Below are 22,527 nucleotides of genomic sequence, written 5' to 3' on the forward strand. Positions count from 1 at the left end.
AAAGGGAACATAATCCAGGAACCAGCCAAGATTTAGAGGTCAGGTTTAGAAGGAAGACTCTAAAAAGGAGAATGAAAAGGATAATCAGATATAGAGTAGGAAAGAAGAAATTATGGATCTAGAAGCGAGACAGTTGAGGGTTTGGGGGAGAAATGATTGGTTACTAAGTCAAATAATTTGAAGAGCTCAGGTAATGAAGTTAAAACTATTGACCATTAGAACCTTAGCCTTAATAGTTTTAGAGATTGTTAAGAGCAGAAGCCAGACAGATAAGTAGAACAGGGAGTAGATATGTTTGGTCAAGCTGTTATATCACAGGCTATTCTACAGTGTATTTAGAGGTTGATAGTATCATAGAGAAAATAAGAATTGTAGGTGTGGGTGTACAGAATAGAGGAAGTCCTTGAAATCAATCAACTTTAGAGCTAGTGAGTTGATAGAAGGTTAAATATTAACTACCAAATAACAGATCGAAGTGTTAGTTTCTTCCACAATTGTTCTAACAGACTCAAAATTGCAAATTAAAGACTTGAACTTCTGATTATGACAGTCTATTTCTACCTACCTTGTTCTTTCATCTCAGAAATCAGAGATGTCTTCAAATAATATTTTTCTACTTAATATCTTAATTATAATTGGATAATTCAATCCATTTTCAGCTGAATTTACGAAGCATTTAACCCAATTTACTTATTCTATTGTAAACGGTACTTTTTAAAAAAAATTTAAGAATTACATATATGTCTAATTATCTCATACAATTACAAAGAGTCTAAGATATCTTTGTATGTTAAAAGAAAATTAAGTTAAAAAACTATTCAAAATTTGTAAAGAAACAGTGAGATTTCTATATAAAATAAATTAGGTAGGGTATAAAATTAGGCAAATTAATGGATACAGTATTGAAATATGTAGATAAGCTACAACATATAATTAATTGATTTTAAGACCTACTTCTGCTTAATTACTACTTTTTATTTCTCAAACCAGCAGATTAAAAATATTTTCTCAATTTAAAAATTTGATCTCTGTAGTAAAACTAAACATAGAATGTTTTTGCTGTGTTAGAAATTAGCCTTTGGAGAGAAAACACAGTTATTGTAACGTATTATTCAAGGTAAAAATCACTAAGACATAGAGAATTTCAGATTTTTTTGCTAATTTCTACTGAGAGAACTGTTTGGGAAAACTGAGAGAAATAATTGAAAGAGTTGACTATCCATGCTTTAAAATGTCAGATTTTAAAATTTATCTCTGCACTAAAGACATCATTATTTTTGACACTGGGAAAAAGAAAAAAACAATGTCTAAAATTTGTTACCCCAAACAAAATAACAGCAATTAAAAAACACAGCAGTAAAACTGTGATTGAAAACATCTTAGAAGAAAGTGAGGCTAAGGGTATTAAATTTTTCCCTGCTTCTCCATATACTGCAGGTTACCTAAAAGGAATTCATATAGCTTTTAAAAATAAAATGTAATTTCATCAGTTGCCCTTGCCTACTAAACTAAATTAACATAACCTGTATCACCATTGACTTTTCTTTTAGCTCTATGTATTCATCTGTTCTCATGGTGCTAATAAAGACATACCTGAGACTGGGTAATTTATAAAAGAAAGAGGTTTAATTGACTTATAGTTCCACATGGCTGGGGAGGCCTCACAATCATGGCAGAAGGTGAATGAGGGTCAAAGTCAAGTCTTACATGGCTGCAGGCAAGAGAGCTTGTGTAAGGGAACTCCCCTTTATAAAACCATCAGATCTCATGAGACTTATTCACTATCATGGGGAAGCGCATGGGGAAGCGCATGGGAAAGACCCACCCCCATGATTCAATTACCTCTCACCAGGTCCCTCCCAGGACGCATGGTAATTACGGCAACTACAATTCAAGATGAGATTTGGGTGGAGACAGACAAATCATATCATTGCATAACCTTGTTCTCCTCATTTTTTTCTCTCTAAACAGTAATTGATAAATTAAGTTTTCATGTTAAAAATATAATAATTTTGTTTTTGCCTTTTAGAATACTTGTTTTGTTCTGTCTGGCTTTAGAATTCAGTAAGGACATAGAAGGTGTAAGGGAGAAAAAATAGGAGAGAAATAGAAGTAAGTGAGAAGACAGACTGAGCAAAAGAGAGAGTGGGAGATAGATCAAATTTAGATATTTTGTGAAATGAAATTACCAAGTTATTTTTATTCCTAATCAGAATTCAGAAAGCTACATTACATAATATAGTTGAAAAAATAATCAAGATCCTCAAAAATGTTTTCATTAGCCTAGACTTAAAGAAATATTGGTAAAGATTTGCTTTGTCACAGCATGTCACAACATATTTTCTGAGCTCTGATCCAAGGTGAGTTACATGAGAAATTAGAAAATGTATTGTTTATGTACATTTACCCTTTTGAAAATTATTAAATTGATCTAGTCTTTGTCTTTCAAGATCATAGCATATGAAGTTATATAAAATGTCATCTAGAGGTCTATTTTTATTGATTACAATGTTACATAATTTTAGATTTTTTTGATTATTGTAATAATATAATCTATCCCATATTGACCAGTCCCAAGAAAAATAGCTGATTTGCTGGACACATAAACTGAAGCCAAACTAACAAATATGTACATAAATCCATATACACATATTTATCTCATATATGTGTATATATATGTGTGTGTGTGTATGTGTATATATATATATATATAACATGTACTAGGTAAGCAGAGATATATAGAGCATTAATTTATCAACACTGTTGTTCTATATGTGTTCCTGAGTGGTGTGAAATGTCTGGCATGCAATTGGCTTGAATTGAGGAGCTGCCCTTCAGAGCAGGGCTGTCTTCTAAATCACTGGTCCCCAGACTTTTTGGCACCAGGGACCAGTGTCATGGAAGATAATTTTTCCATGGACCAGGGAGTGGGGAAATGGTTTCGGGATAATTCAAGTGCATTACATTTATTGTGCACTTTATTTCTATTATTATTTCATTGTAATATATAATGAAATAACTATACAACTCACCATAATATAGAATCAGTGGGAGCCCTATGCTTGTTTTCCTGCAACTGGATGGTCCCATTGGGGGTGATGGGAGACGATGACAGACCATCAGATATTATATTTTCATAAGGAGCACACAACCTAGTCCCTTGCATGTGCAGTTTACAATAGGGTTTGTGCTCCTGTGACATCTAATGCCACCCCTGATCTGACAGGAGGCGAGGCTCAGGTGGTAATGCAAGCAATGGCGAGTGGCTGTAAATACAGAGGAAATTTCACTGGCTCACCTGCCACTCAGCTTTTGCTGTGCAGCCTGGTTCCTAACAGGCCATGGTACCAGTACAGGTCAGTGGCAGGGGTATTGAGGACCCCTGATTTAGATCAACTAAGCTCTCCATAAATACATTAGAAAAAGTTCACAATTTAAACAAATGATCCAGGCAATTTTTCCCTTCCTTAAAATTAACTCTCTATGCAAAACAAAACTGTAAGTGAGCTCTTACCTCTGTATTATATCAACAAATGATACACTATTACGAGGAGGATTGAAGGAACACAAACACAGAGGTCCCTTGGGCTTTCTGACTAATTCTTGTCATTTTTGTCAATTGCATTAACTCTCCAAAGTTCCCTTTGCCCACTTATTGGATTATAACTTCAGCATTTCTCCTTACTGCTGCTGCCTGAGGCAGCCTATTTGATTTTGCCTACATTGCTCTGGGGCTTGCACAAAGTAGCAGTGTTAAACTTGCAGTGAAAGTGAGCCAAGCCTTTAAGTGCCTACTCAAACAACTTGGCTGACCTCATCATCCTTCTTCCTACTAACACGTGGAAATGGATTCTGCCTGGGAGAAATAGATCCTTTTCTTCATGGAAGCTTCTGCCTATAACTTCTAATTATTTCGTGGGACTCTCGACGCTTTCAAAATGAGTCCATATTCCCTGTCAATCAGAACTATCTTAAACCTCTCTTAAAGGAAACACTTTCAAAATTATCCTTTCTTGGCCCAGTTGATTCCAGGAATTACCATACTTTATATTTTGTCTTAGTCATATCAAACATTTTCACCTTTTATGAATAATTTCAACTTAAAGCAGAATAGGGCTTCCTGGTCCCTATATTCATTTTCTTTCTTTCTATTTGCATTCCTGTTGGAAAGCAGTTTTGCTAGTTTGTGGTTTGTTTTTATTATAATGATCACCTAAAAGATAATATATCAAAAGCCAGTATAGCAGAGTGACTAAGAGCATGGATTCTGGAAACAATCCACCTGATTTGAACCATGACCCTATAGTTTAAGATCCCTTTGACCTTAGGCAGAGAAATTATTGAACTTCTCTGGGCTTTAATTTCCTCATCTGAAAAATGGCAATAATAATAATAAGTACTGGTTTGGTAGAGTTGCTATGGAGACTAAATGTATTAACATAGTTAAAATTTAGGCATAATGTGACCTATAATAATAAGCTCTTTATAAGTGTTAGATATTATATTTGCCATCTAAGATATGCTCTGAGTGATAATAAATATCAGCATGTAAACACTCAGCTTGTCTTGAAAATGCACTACTGTGAATACTCTAAAATAGCCTAGTGAGCCATCTTTTGCTCTTATGGGCACATCCATGAATAATGGCTAGCCCTGAATGTACATGATGCCAAAACAATGGCGTTGCCAGTTTTAACATTGTGGGACTCAGGCAGGATGGAGTCAAAATACTAAGAATGGTCTACAAGAAGAAAGAAGGAAGGGAAACAGAAGAAAGACCACACGACAAATAAGCAAGTGTTTTGACCCATCCTGTGTATTCTAGGGGTGTTTTTGATTAGCTTCTCATAGTATCACATTATTTGTGGAATGTGGACTGTACAGCGACTACCTTTAAAACATTGTGTAAACTAATAAATAGCATGAGAACAACTAGATAAGGCATTGCCCAGAATTTTTGACCTGTGGAATGGTCACACCTGAATCCAAGTATGCCACTGAAAGTTTCAGAAGCCTCTTCTGTGGCATTTAAACTGAATAATAGAGAGGCCTAGAGCATTTGCTGGGCAGAAAGAGAGGGAGAGGGAGAGCGAGAGAGAGACAGAGAGAGAGAGAGAGAGACTACACAGAGAAATCTCAGCCTCTAGCAGTGGACTTGCTGAAAGAACCTACTCTTTGAAAGTGCTGTTTCTACTCCAAAGTCATAACTAACCCATATTATGTATGTTTATCAGATTTATCCCTCAAAGAAATTTCTTCTAGGAAATGTTGGGTCAAGGAGCCTGTTATAGAATAACTTATCCCTTACTTATTGTGCATTGTTTATTTTTAAAATGTGCAGACGCCTTATGGAGAAGAAAGACTTATGGGGGGTATGGTTTAGTTTGGTGGTCTACATAATATCTGGGTAATCTCCACACAGACCCTGTGTTGTGGACAATGGTGGATAAGTAGCATAGCTTCTGCTACATGTCAGTAGGCACTGAAAACTTTAAATATTTGTCAGGCTATTGAGAAAGTTATAGGTAAGGAAAATTTGAAGAAGCAGTAGATACGCAACAGAAATATGAACTCTGAAATGAATGTGAAATGTGGGAGGCTGGAATGTCAGCTTCAAGGTGGCTTATGGAGGAAAATCTGGAGAAACTTGGAGAAGGTGGCAGCACCACTGTTTTACTGAGGTCTGTGTAATCAGTAGTTTATAAAGTAAATCTTCAGTAGTTTAGAAAATGCCAAGATACATATGCAAGTTCTTAACAACCTAGACAAGAGCAGATAAAATAAATGCAATTTTGTGATACACTAGAAAGTTTTTAAAAAGGACATTAGAGAGGAAGGCTTAGGAAAATAGAACCAAATGAGACTCAGTTAAGAGCTGGTGAGAGTAATATATAGCCTAGTGCCAAGCTCTGCCGAACAACATAAATCTCTCCACGATGTCTGAGCATCCCTGTGATTTTCATTAATTCAGACAGAAGCAAGATGAGAAGTCAGAGGTTACTGACAACCAAGAAAAAAAAATGAAACAGTTGAAGAGGCAAAAATCATAAATCAACTCATGTGATGTGTCTTACTGAAAGCTGACATATTGGTAGATGCCTTAGACAGTTGGAATAAGAATTTCCAATCCTCACCTTCATGGGGAGGGGTGTAACAACATGGGCAAGCTCATGAATTCCCCTCAAAACGACACCCCACCTCCTGCTACCAGTACTATCTATCTGAGAGAGCATTTAGTACATACTAGTAAATTATACTTCTAAGAAATTATTTCCTAGAGTCGGACAAAATGTCACAGTATTGGATTTACTTGGATTCTGGCAATAGCATACTACAGGAGCTCCTATCTTGCAATACTCTGAGAAAAGTGTAAGCAGTCTAAAGTTTCTGCATTAACAGATGAAGACAAATTCTGGACAAAGACTCTCAAGTCACCATTATTATTTAGTCCATTTCTGGGCATCAGTGTCCACATTTTCCCACAGTGATTATTGACATAACACTCAGTAGTCCGAATGTAGGACATTATCTGCACCTGGGCAAACTGTGCTGAAGAGCCCCTGAAGTTGCCAGAGGAGATCAGAGAAGTGACACATGTGGAGCCAGAACTTGCAACCAGACTAATGTTGCTAACTAATGTTGCTAAGCAAGAATATAAGTCGGAAGTTTATCAACAACCTAGAAAAAAAATAGAAATGGTTCACGAGGCAAAGATCATAAATCAACTCAGATGATGTGTCTTATTGAAAGCTGACAGGTTGGTAGATGTGTTAGACGGTTGGAATGAGAATTTCCAATCTTTACCTTCATGGGTAGGGGTGCATCATGGGCAAGCTCATGGCATTCTCCTCAAAAAGGCACCCCACCTTCTGCTACCAGTGCTGTCTGCAAATTCTAACTTCTTTTTGGTATTGACCCATTATTCATTACCACTTATGGAAGAAAGTGTCTGACATCTTATCATGCTCCCCTTAAATGCCTTTGTGCCTACTTGTATAATCAGATAGAAGTCAGAAAGTACCATGAGAAAATTTTCAGATATCTCAGCCTACAGGCTGTCGGGAAAAGAAGTCACACACAAAGTATAAGCTTTTTTGACACTGGAAGATTTTAGATACCCAAGCACTTGAAAGAATCTGTGACAGGGAAACTAGAAGGCAGGAGGAAAAGCTCTGTCATGTTTTGTGAAATGTAGACTCAGGAACAGTGGAGCAATATGCAATTCTAGGACACATGGAATTTTATCAGTGAACATTTTAGGAATGTCTGTTTCTCCAAGGTGGATTCTTTGAGGGATTGCATGAAGCAATTCTTATGTTAATGGTGTTATTTTTAAATTCTGAACTCCATGCTTTTTTGATCATACTGTAGATAAGGTAACAAGAGGAATATTAACACAGAACTCTATGATTATGGCAGCTAATAGAAGAAGAAAAAATCCTTCAATATGCCTTCACTAGAAAGCAGCTTTGGAAAAGACAAAAAATATTATTAATTGAGGGGTATCACGTAGTAGTGCCTGATAAGTGGCTTGTGGCAGCAGTTATTGCTACTTCAGAAATACTTCCCAGAGATGCTGAGAGCAATGCCTCATGTCTTTGAAACAAAGGGAGAGAGAAGGCACTGGATATCATCTGATATCTAGGAAGAGAGAAGGCTCTAGAGATCACTGGGCAGTATTTCTGGCCCCGGAAATACAAAATGTTTAAGGACCATTGTCTTTAATTCTGGCACCTGCAAGATGAGTATGGGAAGGAGAGTGGAAAGTAAAATGTGCCCTCCAGGAAGGTTTATTTAAAATGCATCTGACCAGTACTTTTTAAAAAAATTGTATGTGTTGATTTTTTTCCCATTAGAAATAGCTGATCTGATATTAGTAACAGAGTTTTACGGCAGTCATACCAAATCATATCCTATGAATAATCAGAATCTATTCTCTCTGTTCCATGGATGCTGTGGGAGTTTGTTCATTACATACTTCCTCTCTGAATTCCTTCTGACCAAGGCAGAGCTTTTAAGAGCCCATTTCTAGAGAAATAATTTTATTAGGCAGAAATTTCAAAAAAAAATACCATGACTATTCTCTAATATCCATAGTGAGGCTGTAAACCAGAAATATTTAGCAGAACTTTGTAAATATCTGGGGAACTCTCCTCTCAAAGTCAAAGCTGTAGTTACTAGCATTTTATTCCTTTCCTGATATCCTACCCCAAAGCTTTCATTTTCCACTGACCTCAGTTTTGGGGGTATGTTTCAAGAGACAATGGATTGTCTTAATTCAGTAAGAAACTAACCTGAAAAATATTCTAGAAGTTTTTCATCATTTGGCAGCTGCAGTCACTCAAAAAGCAACACAGCCTGCTCTAAAGACACTACGACACCATGTGGGATATCAATGGCATGCTGGAGATTCTTTCACTTGCAAGAGTTTTCAAGGCATCTTACAAAAGGAGTTACTGCAGCTGGATTAGGGCCATTTGACCTCTTGCCCCAAATTCTTTATTTTTCTATGTTAATTTTATAATAAAGTACTGAAAATAACTTAATGATAACTAATATTTGTACGAACAACTGTGTGCACACACATGCACGTGTGTGTGAATATCTGTGTGTTAAGAGACTCAGTTTTTTTAAATGAAATGGAAGAATTAAGACTATTTTTCATGGCTAGGTTCTACTAAACACAGCAATTACATGAATTCCCCTTCATCCTTCCTAGATAAATATAGAAAAGTGAGTAAATCTCCTTCTACTTTGAAAAAGTAGGGCACAAATAAGATGTATCTGAGAACCTAGTCATAGGGCAAAGGGAGAAAAAAAGCAGTGAGAGACCAAGACAAGGAGACTTCTGTGCACAAATCTGAGGATATATTTACATGGACCAAAAGGCAACCTGATGGGGAAATATGTATTTTGATTACCTTCTGGACACTGATAATGATGCTAATGGCTACTATATGCTAATATTTATTGAAAGATAATTCTCAATGTTTCCTTCATGTTTCTGTACATTTCACAAGCAGAAGCATCTACAGCCTATGTTCCAGACTGTCATTTCAAGGATGTTCCTGTAGTGGACAACCTTGGGAGACAGAGATTATAACTCTCCCTTGAGCAAAAAGAAGATGTGTTTATTGTGCTTTATAAAATACTCAGATTCCCTAAATTTGGGGATTTCCTCCTGACACAACTCTGCTTGTGCAGATGTGACCTGGCCCTTTTCATGTTCCCAATAAAACTAAAGTAGGGGAATAGAAAAAAACATGAGGCACATGCTGTTTGCTATGACATAATTAATACAGTTCTTTGTCTCAGAGCCAGGAGTCTCATGTCTTCTCCTAGCATCCGAGGATCTGCAGCAGGCTATCTTATTACACAGTTATTACAGAAATATCTCAGACCTTCCACAGTCTGGGCAATGGTCTTTCTTGTAAAATATCTTTTTGAGTATCAGAAAATAATCGTTTTTGAGTATCAGAAAATAATGGATTTGAAGATAAACTACGTTTATTTACGTTCCAAGAGGTAAGAGAAGAAAATCAGACCACTATAAGCAGAAAGACATTTCTCACATAGTCTTATCAAAGCAAATTGCAAAATTCAATAAATAATATATCTCGGAGAAGCCAAGATATAGAACTATAGAAAAGGAAAAGATAGTAGAACAATAACTCAGTACATCCTAATAATAACAACAAAAGCAATAATTAACTTACATATGGTGGTTTGCAGTTTACAATGCATTTCCACACATTATTTTATTTGGGTCTTATAACAACCTTTGAAATAGTCTTTTTTATTTTCTTAATTACACAGTTGAGAAAATTAAAGTTTAGAAAAGGTTACATAACTTGCTGATGGCCAAAACTAATAAGTTAAGGAAATAAACAATTGATATAGACTCAAGCAAACTGAATAAAACCAAAAAAGAAAAATCAAGATTTGGTCCTAGGATCACAATCTTTTGTTACAAATTATGTCCTTTCTGTTTTAAATCTTTCACTTGTCCCCTGTGAACATGTCTTTCTCTCCTATGTGGAAGAACAAAATCCTTCTATTTACACTGTTTACTTTAGTTATAATCCTTCCACTTTGTTTTCATGGTGAAATTATATAAAGAGTAGCTTACGTGTGTTCTCTCTGTCTTTCCTGTTTTCCATCCATTTCATCTATTATTGTTTTTTAAAAAAATCCATATTAAAATCACCAATGACATTCTAAATGATAAAGACTCTGGATGCATTTTGGTTATTATCTCAAGTTCAATCTCATTTTTTGAAAACACATTTCTTCTTTGGATTGTGGAATACTTTCACTTATTCTCTTCTTTCCTTCTGGTTACAATTTCTCAGTTGTTTTCATGAAGATCTCATCTTCCAACTGTCTTATAAATAAATCTTTCTAGAGTTTCATCTCCATCTTTCTCTCCTTGCTCAATCTGCTTCCACTAAACCATCTCATCTATGCCCATGATTTGATAACTATTCACAATGCAAAGGCACACCCATTCTCTATGTCTGGCACTGATTTCTTTCTTCAGCTTCAGATATGTATTTCCAAGTCTCTAATTTATATCTCAATCTGATAACCTGTGAACTTAAGGTTCAGTATGTCCAAAATCAAACCACTCTACTTTCCCTCTAAATTATTTCTTTTTGTTTTCCTTTCCTGGATTGGGTGAACCACACTGACTTACATCTAAAAGCTGAAATGCCCCATCCTTCTTCCTTAGTCTCCATATTCAATTGGTGATTGAATTTGGTTCATTCTGCCTCTAGATACTCCCTGTAATATGTGCTTATCTCTCTCTCTGTTAACAATGCCTTAACCTTCATGGAACCCCACATATTCAATAGGCTGCCCTAGTAAAATAACCTCCTAATAGGTTTTTAGTCTCCTTTTCATCAAAGATACAATTTATTTACTTCTTTCTGAAATTTAAATCTTATAATTTTGCTATCTCCAGAATTAAAATCTTCAATATCTTCAGATATTTTACTATCTCCAGAATTAATATTGAAGAGATTGATTTATGTTTGTTTATGTCTTTATGAAGATTTACGTTTATGTTTTTATATTTATGTTTGTGTTTTTATGAAGATTGATTTGTTAATAAATAGGTTCTTAATCATGTTTCAGGAATAGGAAAAACTAGACTCCAGGATTTGGATTTTAACATCTCCATAAGGAAAGGGGAGAGGGGCTTGACTTCTTCTCGAGTGTACTCATTTCATTGTTAGGCAATATTGATGGACAATATTTTATCAATGGCATCTAAAGACCCACTTTTTGTGACTATTGCTAAATTCTTCAGCCTTACCTTCAGTGCTTAGACTCATGCCCATGTACACACATGCATCACATGCATGCTCATACACAAATATGTCTATACACCAACACACACATCAAGTTCTTCCCTGATATGTAACATTCATTCCTGCTTCTCCGCATGCTCTGATAACTGCTTGGAGTTTCTTTTCTTCCCCCACCTCTACTCAATACTTTCTATTCAAATTAAAACCCCATTCCACTCTGAACTTCTATCCATATGCACAGAGTTAAAAGCTCTCCAAGAATCTTGCATACATAACATTCAGAGAATGCATTTCATTGCTTTGTCATCATTTGCCTTGGGATCTGTTTCTCTGAACAGGCTGCTGAATAATGAGTACAGTTAAGTTCCTCTAGCTTGTGTACTCTATTTATTTATTATTTATTGTGGCACTTCCTATAATAATGTAGAAAGTGGTAACTAAGGAAACTTGGAAAATTCTAGTGAATCACAACCTTTAAACCATAATTGAGTTAAGGATAAAGTATCAACTTAAGATACATAAGCCTTAGTGATAATTTTTGTTATAAATTGTTATAATAATATGACTAATAAAAATAAGAGCTATCATTTTATAGGTAGGGATTATTATCTTCAGTATAAACTGAGGGGATGAAATGAAAGTATAAAGAAATTGTGATGACTTGGCTAATGTCCCAAGGTAAATGGTAGGTTCTATTTTACTCCTGTGATAATGGCCAAATTAGTAGTTTTCACCAAATATCTCAGTTCTCCCCTGGCACTGGGCAGATGGAAGAAATGCTACTCCCTTAAAATTAAATATGGTTACGTGAATTGCTTAGGCCAAAGAAATATTAGCGTATCATTTCTAGGGAGAAGGTCTCAGAGTCAGCACATAGTCACGAGTGCTGTCTCTCTCTCTCTCTTTCTCTCTCTGTCACAGCAACTGCCAATTTTTAAAGCTCATGGCTGCCCCATCTGACTGGGACTTCATTGTATACAATGTGAGATTAAACCACTTGCTGACTCAGATTGGAAATGTAATATGAGCAAAAAATAAACTTCTGCTGTGTTAGCCCACTGAGACTTTGTAAATTTTTCAGACATGGCATGATTTGGCTCACTTTGACCAATATTCCACAGATGCCATTACTTCAATATCAATGTTTGCTTGACCATAAATTGGACTGAAATGGATTTTTTTTTGGGCGGGGGGTCAAGTCCGAAAAGAGCTTACCCAACATTTTGCATCTTTAGGGTACAAAAATTATGGGAGTTTAGACATTCATAGTTACTTTTTTCTTTTACTATTGCAAAATTTAGGTATTGAAAGATTTAAGACATATGGACACAGAGAAGCCACCAACAGGAAATTGTGTCTGAAGCAGTACAACAAATAGGAACCAGAGCCAGAGATGAGGCAAAAGAATGTATGAAGCCAACATACATTCTAGAAATATAATCTGGGTCAGAGCCAGGAACTGCTGAGTTAATCAGTGTGAATCCGAAGAAAGAGTCAGAAATGAGAGACATGCGCTACCTGAAACAGTTGCAGACTCAAGTTTCAGACCAAGTGTCAGGGTAAAGTCAAGACATTTCTGGTAAGTCAAAACATTTCAGATAAGTGTTTTAATTGAAAAGCCTTAAATATTTTAAAAGTCCACATTTCATATTCAACTGCCTCAGCCACCACTATCACAATCCTAATTATAACAGTAATATATTGAATTCTAAGCACTTCACATACATTTCCATATTTAATCAGCAAGGCAACTCCATGAGGAAACTGAAGTATACATCACAGCACTAGCCTTCAAACCCAGTTTTGTCTGACATCAAATTATGTGTTCTCAGACACTGCGAAATGGCCCTGTGCCATTTATCCTTCTGTCTCATACAAAGAGGGTAATTATCAATAAGTGGCTGGGCCTCCCAAAATAGAGCCAATCTAACACAGGGCTCAGGACAGAAGTAAAAGCTAATCTCAGCATGACAAATGGGCAAGAGGACTAGCGTGTGATCTAAATTTGCCTAAAAATAAATTAACTACACACCTGTGAGGAGGTCAAGTCTCTCTCTCTCTCCCCTTTCATGACCAAGATATCATATTATCTGAATCCTGGATTCTAGCTTTTTCTACTTTAGAAACATGACTAAGAACCTGTTTATTAACATATCAATCTTCATGAAAAACATAAACAAATTATTACTGTTTTGACCTTTGTTATCACTTATTGTGCCACAGTTCTGGTCCAGCTACTCTGCTATAAACAGCAATAATTTGTCTCCCTCTGAGGCTTACTGCGATGATTAAATGAGTTAACACTTGTATACTATTTACAGTAAGGCACTAAAAATCCATTATTTAGTATGACGCTGATTATTGTCTCATTAAATCCTACAACAAGATTTTGAGGTGGGATTCTACTTTTTCAAGTGAGAAAGCTGAGGCTCAGGTAGTTTATGTTACATTACGAAGGCCATACCACTAATAAGTAGGAAACAGGGCTGGGATTCCACACCGTCAAATATTTGCCTGCAAAGCCAAAGCTCTTTCCACTAAGTCACACCACATGCCTCACTGCAGTGGAAGAAACTACACACCAGGTCCAAACATTATGCACACTGGTCCTTATTGAAAAGAACAAATTCACCGTAATTTTGCAACTCCTCACAATGCCAGCTGCTATAAACTGTATGAAATTAATGAAAGTTTGGAAAGGTTCCCACCATAATAACACAATATTTTTCAAAAATAATTTGCATGCTATATAACACACATTATATAGAGCAAATAAAAAGCTAACCCTAAGTGACAATATGTGGGCAGATAATGAATCATTTGGAAATATCATGTAGATTTCACATAGAAAATATTGTTATCCATGAAAAGTCCAGGAGTTTCTTAACCCTTTGCTGTGCCATGGAACCACAGCAGAAAGCACTGACAGACCAATAACGTGATAAGCTTAATTCTCTAAAGGGCAGGAGTGAGAGCTTTCTGTCCTATAACAACAGTTTGGATGACTTTATATCAAGAGTGAGGAAGAAAATTATCCTCCTCTCCCACATATCAAGGGAAATGCTTCCCATGGAGTGACTCAGCCTGAAACCTTAAACCAGCGCGGTCACAGCATGCTGTAGGTAGCCACAGCAGGCTCCATATCAGCTGCCTTCGGCATTTGTAGGGACAACACAGAGCAGAGGCTGCCAATTACACCAGAAGCTTCTACCTTGTGAGAAAAGTCTAATCTAGTGGCAGAAAAACAGACACTGACTCTTCATGCTCCAAACTGCGGCTCTTTTCTACTTGATCATCAACAATATGTTCAAACAGCCAGAAGAACACACTCCCTCTCTAGTAAGATAATAATTGTAAACAGTCATATTACTAGCAGTTTGCCAGGCACAGCTCTCATTACTTCATATATACTAATTCATACTTAATATATACTAATTCATTCAACTTAATACTTACAGCACTGGACATATTTTTTTCCATATACAACACAGATATATTAAGTTACCCAAAGTCAGATATCTGAAGTATGGTAGGATCAGTATTTAAACACAAGCAGTCTGGTATGCTAGATACCTATCCAGGAATGCTGTGCCAGTATCACCCTACTTATCCTTAATTATTTTTAAGAAAAGCCTAGCGTTTAGGAGAACAATCATAGTTACAGGGTGCATTCTGGCAATTGTGGAGAAAATGTAAAATCAGATAATTTGAGACAATTATCTTTTTGGTATTCTCTAGGTCCAACATTGAATGATTTGGTTTTGCTGGAATTGGGGTCCCATGAGCTCACTTATCTTGCCCAATAGTTCCACAGCCCCGCCTTATCCCAAGAAAGCAAATAAAACACTTATTTGATATATACCAAATATAATCTTAGCATGTTGCAAATTTAACTTTAAATCAATAACTTGATTTTTTATACTTCTTTAATGCACATAAAGAAATTCTTATGAAAAGACACAAATCAACTAAACTCAAGAAAGTGAATGCATTGTATCATTTTTCTAATAGAGTATGGAGGAACGTCACTTACCAATACTGCATTGCAACATGAAAAATCTAATCTTTAAAGCCCCGATAAACTGATCATGCATATTGAACAGCATGAAAAATGAATGACTTCTATAATCTTCAGGATGATGTTTGTTTCCTGTTATATTTTGGCACTGGCAATTTATTACACAAGAATACGTTCTAATCATGATATTCTTTGCTTCCTAAAAATTCAGGAAAGTCTTTGGAGCAGTAAATCTAGCACTTTTCATGTTGTCTTCGTTATTTAAAAAGAGCATAATAATCATGGAATTGGCACTATTTTTTTAAAAGTCACAGTTAATCTGTTAATTTGTCTTCTCATAGAATCCATTTTAATAATGCTCTTCCACTCAGTGTGACATTTCATATTACCAATTTATTGAACATCCATTGATCTTTGTCTCAGTATGAGTTTTACATTTATGATAATTTTTATTACCACTTGTTTTAGGAATTTTCACAAATTTATTACTAATTTGTGCATTCTTATGATATAATTAAATGTACCTCCATATTCATTAGCCAATGAAATATAAGTAGCAGCCTATAATACATTTAATAATTTAGTAGAGATGTCTTTCTGCTAATCAATTCAAATGGAATTTCTATATCTGAGCAATTTAATAGCAATTATGAATGTTAGCTATCATAGCAATAATTTATATATTTTATATTAATGTTTCATATAATACAGGAACTTTTCTTATAAGTACTCAAACACTGGAAAATATATTTTAATAAACAAGCCAAATTCAACATAACCTAAGCCAAACTCGGTGCTTTCTTTACTTGACAGATATCACCATAATCCCTTCTTTTAAAGCTGGAGGAAAATTTCAGATCACTCTCTCTTTTCCTCTCTCTCTCTCTCTCTGTGTGTCTCTCAGTTGTTGTATTTTATTATTTTCCAAGATATCCTCTGTGAATTTCAATATTATAAAATCTGCATCCCCACTTTTCCAGCCGTCTTTCATGATCTACGTCATGCAGTCTACGCCAATACCCGGCTAACTAGTCTCTAGTCTCTAGCATCTTTCCATCACCATATACCATCTTCTCAGTCGTCAAAGTAAACTTCTCGAAGCATAACATTGTTTCTGTTACTCTACCACTTATAACTGTACAATGACTTCATTGTTTGACTCAAGTATGGCATATTTTGATACCATTTCATTCTTACAGACTTCACTCACTCCCTTCAATTGTGATGGGCTAAATGTGCCTCACCTCCCTTCCTCAAATTTATGCTAAATTTTCCTTTTTATCCATATCATTTCCTTTGTCATTTACCTTAAACCGAATTTTTAAAGATTTGTTTCTAATCCTCCCTCTTGTATGAAGACTTCCCTTTCCTTTCCTATCTCCAATGGAATTGTAAAACCCCATATAACCTTAAAGTCTGCTTGTATCACATACAATATTCTGGCTAGACATAGAATTATTTATCTATTAGTTTCTAGCCTTCTTTAAACTATAAATTCCTTGAAGGGAGGACACATATCCCTTCATATTTGCATCTCCTGCAGCACCAAGCAGAAAACTCACTCTAAAGAAGATGCTCAGAAATATTTACTTAATGATTGGGTTACCACAGCAGCAAAGAGCAGAGCGTGTGGAAATTTGAAATCATAGGCAAATCAATTTTTAACCAACTTAGAAAGTATTGAGTATAAGACTGCAAGTGAAGAAGAAGAATTAGGCCATTCTGAACTAAATTTTCTTTAGTCTTCTTCTTCCTCTTTTTTTTTTTTGACAGGGTCTGGCTGCCAGCCACGGTAGAGTGCAGTGGCACAATGGCTCACTGCAGCCTCATCCTCCTGGGCTCCAGCAATCCTCTCACCTCAGCCTGCCAAGTAGCTGGGACTACATGTGCGTGCCACCATGCTGGGCTAATTTTTTTTTTTCATAGAGACAGGGTCTCACTGTTTTGCCCGGTCTAGTCATGAACTGCTGGGCTCAAACAATCCTTCTGTCTATGCTTCCAAAACCTAAATGTAAATATTCGTAATATGATAAATGCATATATTGTACATTCAGAGGCTTTCAACAGTTTTGAGTGTGAGAACCATAAGTTATGTCAAAATTTCCAAATATCATATATTTTCTAATCATATTTTTATTATTATTGACTCAGTCAATAATCATAGGCATTTTTTTAAAGTTTTTTAAAATGCCTGTGAAATTATAGATTTGGAACTTCCTTACAAATACCCAGCAGCATTCTCATACCCTCATTCAATCCACAGATTAGGAAGCTTCTAGAATACCTTTGAAACTGGTCTTTTCAGATAATATACATGAAGCATTTATTAGTGTTCCTGGCTCATATGTACTCTGTAATTAATGTGAGTGATAGTATTCACTATTACCATCACATCTATCTTCATGTTCTAAGTCCCTATATGTGTTTAACCCTTTTCTCTGCTTCTACTTTATAATATCATCCAACTCATTCCTGATACACATCTCTTATATCCCACAACATCTTTCTGCATAAGTCGCCCAGATGCCTTAATTTTTACCTCTTTCACTATCATGTGCTGTTTGGTTCTTTTTCTCCTTTCCACTTCTTGCATTTTATTCTCCCTGTCACCATGTTATTCTTTCTATTCTTACCATTCTTATTGCATTCTCTATATATTGCTTTTTCTGTACTCATCATTTTCCAAGCTTTTGGTGCCTGCTATTAATTAGTTGTTTCTTTTTCTCTCTTCAACACCTGACCCAACTGCTGTTCATATTTATAGTTGAAAGTCACTTTATGAAATAGACATATTCCTGAAAATCTAGAGTAAAAACAAATTTCTTAAAAATAAAATCTTACTCTACATATGCAAAGAAACAATATTTTAAAAAAAACTTACAGTGAAGTGAATGATCATAGCCTATCACTTGTATCAATGCACACACTAAAAAAGTTGTGCGGTCCTAACTTGAGGTCCTGACACCTCTTTCTTTTACAACCTCTGATTCTAATTCCATAATGTATCTATGACTCCCTGCTTCCTCTCTCGTTTAACAAACACGCGCGCACACACACACACACACACACACACATACACACCTCTCCCTTTTCCTTCCCTCTTGATATCTACGAGTCAGACCATACTGTCTTAAGCACAGCATTGCTTTTTTCTCCTCTTTTTCCTTCCTTCTCACTCTCCGCGTCCATTTGTCCTTCTCCCTGTCTGTTACAGTATTACCACTCTCCATTTTGCCAGGCTGTCTCATCCTCTGCTTTATTTCTATTACAGCTAGAGTGTTTTCCAAGCCTAATTTTGCATCTAACATTTTAGTTCCTTTCCTTCAAGAGGTAATACTTGATTTAATTTACCTTTTCCTTTCTCTCATGTCAAAAAGGTAGTCTCAAGTCAACCTGACTTGTAAACACAAAAGGCAGAGCTGGATCTATCCCCATGATGAACAGGATCTATGATCCATTCTTATAAATAAATGATACTTTGTCTAGCACAAATGTCAAATAATCTCATAATATCAATATGAATACTTACACTCAGCATATTTCTGAAGTTGGGAAAATTCCGAAGGGCTGAGGTGGGCCCATTTTTCCTGGTTTGTCATGGTGGTGATGAGAAGCTCTGTCACATACCAGGTAAAAGATTCTTTATTCAGGTGTTGCGCAGAGGTCTATGCTTCAAAGATTCCACATGGCATGTTTCATGATAAAATACCTCAGGCTTTCAAAATATGCAATCTGTCTACATGAAACTGCTTTGGATGCTTGTAATTTCAATAATGTGTTAAAGAACTGCAAAAAAAAAACAGATCAAGATCAAAAGATTAACATGATTGCACAAAGGAAAAAAAATTCAAGGTATTGAATGTTAAATATTTTTTAAATCATATAAAAGAGTACAAATTGTGAAAAGAATCTTATAAAATACATTTTCATAAACGTAAATTTTTATGTCCAGTTTTACGAACTCCACATTCCGAGAGTTGACACTGGTATCATTTTTATCAGTCTGTACCAATTTTTTAATATGTAAACATTACATATAAAATCTAGACCTAAATTATCCAAGGAGGCTAAAATAAGCTCTCTAGCTCCCTATACATATGATTTGCTAGTTTACAGTATAGACTGCCAATAATTGCTTGGAATGTTCATCAGCACTAGTATATATATTTCCAATCATATGAATTAATTTTGGAGAAGTCATATAATTTTTTCTCGCAATCAAATAAAGATTAAGTTTTAGTTTTATGATTTAAAAAAATTCAAATATTGGCCAAATTAAAGCAATTCCAAATGTCTGAAAGACTTGTGTAATGACAGTAGATGATTCTATTGTGAATCACGCTTTAAAATAAATCTCTAGGTTGTCATGGACCTACATTCACTGGCTATATCTGTAAAGGCAAACAAAATGAAAAACCATCTGGTTTCAACATTTTTATCAGAGACTATAATCAATTGCTCAATAATCAGCCAGATTGGCACTGTATTCTTTATAGAAAATGAAGTATTTAGTAAGAGTTACTTTTTTGTAAAATTGTAATCATTGCAAGGTTTATTTATACAGATGTCATTACTTAAAGTCACCTTACTTCTACAGATAAGACTCATTTGGTCTTAGTGCCTTGCCTTTCTTCAACATCTATTTACTGTCTTCCAATATCAACCCCAGGACCTCACTGTCAAATCCTGTCATCCTTGTCTTTAAAAATTGTTCTTTTTGGCCTCGTGGGGTCACGTCCCTGTGCTCTGTTTTACAATATGGTAGTTTACTATACAATGGGGAAAATGATGGTATTGATGTGCTCACAGAGACCAAACTGCTGGATATCTTTTCTCTTTTCTCTCCCAGAGGCAACCATGGGTTTGGGGAAGCGACACAAGTGAAAGAGAATGGGAATATGCAATGACAATTGTGGACATCTTCTACCCAGTTTCCTTCTGCTGATTTCATCCTTCACACTAATTTCATCCTAACTGTCTGTCTCTCTCTGGTTACAGGCAGTTTTGGTGGGACTGTGAAATGATGTGTTCTGTCCTCCTCTAATCGAAGGGAGACAGATGATTCTGTCACACTAGCACATTACACCCTGTCTCCTAGGGCTTTAAATGTTGAGTGGAGTGATTCAATGACAGGGTGAAAACAGCTGTACCTAAATCATAACAGAAATAATTGGATACTCATTCCTGTCTAAACCTGACTCTCCAGCTATCTTGTCACTTCCAGAAGCTTGTGATATTCTTTTAATAAAGGATTAAGGCCAGGCAGGTGGCTAATGCCTATAATCCCAGCACACTGGGAGGCTGAGGCAAGAGGATGGAATGAGCCCAGGTGTTTGAGACCAGCCTGGACAACATAATGAGACCTCATCTCTACAAAAAAAAAAAATTAAAAAAAAATTAGTTGGATGTAGTGGTGCACATCTGTGGTCTCAGCTACTCAGGGGGAATAGTGGGGGAGCTGAGGTGGGAGAATCACTGGAGCCCAGGAGGTTGAGGCTGCAGTGAGCTGTGATCATGCTGCTGTACTCCAGCCTGGGCAACAGAGCAAGACTCTGTCTAAAAAAAAAAAAAAAGGATTAAATGTATACATATACCAAGACATCACACTGTACCCTATAAATATATACAATTATTATTTGTTAATTAAATTTTAATAACTTTTTTTAAAGTCAAGGATTAAGTGAGCCAGAATAAGTTTTTAATTGCCAACAATGCAAAAATCTTAACTGGTAATAATAACGGTTTATTTGTTTATTCAAATATTTGTTGAGCCTTGCTGTCTGCCAGAAAGCTTTCTAGGCAATGAAGATAGAGCAAAGATCAAAACATAAAAAGATGAAAATAATGCTATTCCAACAATGTGTCAGCCTTATTGAGAGCTTACAGTTAGCAAAAGGCAGTCTCCTAATCACATTACTGTATTAGGTCATTCAATCTTCAGAAAGCAACTCTGCGAGGTAGGTGCTAATAGTCTCCCCTTTTGACAAATGGAGAAAGTGACATTGGTGACTGAATCTGGTAGGTGTAGAACAGACTGCTCCAAGCCCACCCAGTATCCATTCTCTTTTGCTTACTTGGTAACAAGAAAGACGGTGAAAAGAAATCTGTTTAAATGACTGCATTCCCTAGGTTCCTTACATGAAGAAGTGGCCAATGAGATGTAAGTAGATGTTGGTGAAGCATATAGAAAAGTACTATTAGAGGAAATAGTTGCAGACAAGTGCCCTTTCAACCATTTATTCTTTTCCTCTACCTTACTACCTGAAATGGTGACATGTTGGCTGCAAATCCAGAAGTTTCTTGTACTAAATAGATAACTTTAATATGGAAGCAATGTGTTAAGGATAGGAGGCCCACATAAACTAGACAGGGGTAAGCAAATAACCAATCAGGGAACAAATTGGTCCACCTCCTGTTTTTGTAAATACAGGTGATTGGAGCACGCGTCCATAAGAGAAACCAGCACTAGGTTGTTTTTGAAGGGATTTCAATACGAAATAAAGAGGCCTGGGCATTATCCTCAGGGAAATAAGATACAACAAAAGGACTACAAAAAAACCCAGGAAGCTGATCACTCTTACATTTCTGAAATGTCAGTATCTTCATTGAGTTCCTTTCTCTCTTACTTGCATTGTTGTGAAAGCTTCTTCACTCACTCCCTGAGCTCTCTCCCTTTCCTAACATGGCCATTTCCCAAACCCCCTTGGTGTCCTTGGATGGTCATGAACTAGGATGATTCCTAAGGCCTGTCTGACAAATTACCAACAACAAGTTAATTAATAAGTTATAATTGTAATAATTGTCTTAATTATATCTTTCCACCTGCCTACCTGCTCTGAAATTAATTAAAATCCCCCAGCTGGGCACGGTGGCACAAGCCTGTAATCCCAGCACTTTGGGAGGCCAAAGTGGGTGGATCACTTGAGCCCAGGAGTTCTAGACCAGCCTGGGCAACATGGAGAAACCCTGTCTCTACCAAAAATACAAAAATTAGCTGGGCATGGTAGCACGTGCCTGTAGTCCTAGCTACTCAGGAGGCTGAGGTGGGAGGATTGCAGGGGCCCAGGAGGTAGAGGTTGCAGTGAGCTTTGATTGCACCACTGTACTCCATCCTCAGTGACAGAGCAAGGCCCTGTGTCCAAAAAAAAAAAAGAAAGAAAGAAAGGAAGAAAAATATCCCCCAGTTCATTATGA

The 22,527-nt window shown here is 36.1% G+C and overlaps 1 protein-coding gene across 15 annotated transcripts in view; it reads right to left on the minus strand.

Moving 5' to 3' along the window:
* DGKB (diacylglycerol kinase beta) overlaps positions 1 to 22,527 on the minus strand; it is a 799,601-nt gene that overhangs the window by 671,581 nt on the left and 105,493 nt on the right. For all 15 annotated transcript variants that reach the window (XM_030822175.1, XM_030822171.1, XM_030822169.1 and 12 more), the window contains exon 2: positions 18,863 to 19,119. In XM_030822175.1, coding sequence (XP_030678035.1) covers positions 18,863 to 18,932 — 70 coding nt within the window. In that variant the 5' untranslated portion in view covers positions 18,933 to 19,119. The remainder of the gene's footprint in view (positions 1 to 18,862; positions 19,120 to 22,527) is intronic.

The sequence above is a fragment of the Nomascus leucogenys genome, chromosome 11 (assembly GCF_006542625.1).
Source record: "Nomascus leucogenys isolate Asia chromosome 11, Asia_NLE_v1, whole genome shotgun sequence".
In the NCBI taxonomy this organism is placed as follows: Eukaryota; Metazoa; Chordata; class Mammalia; order Primates; family Hylobatidae; genus Nomascus; species Nomascus leucogenys.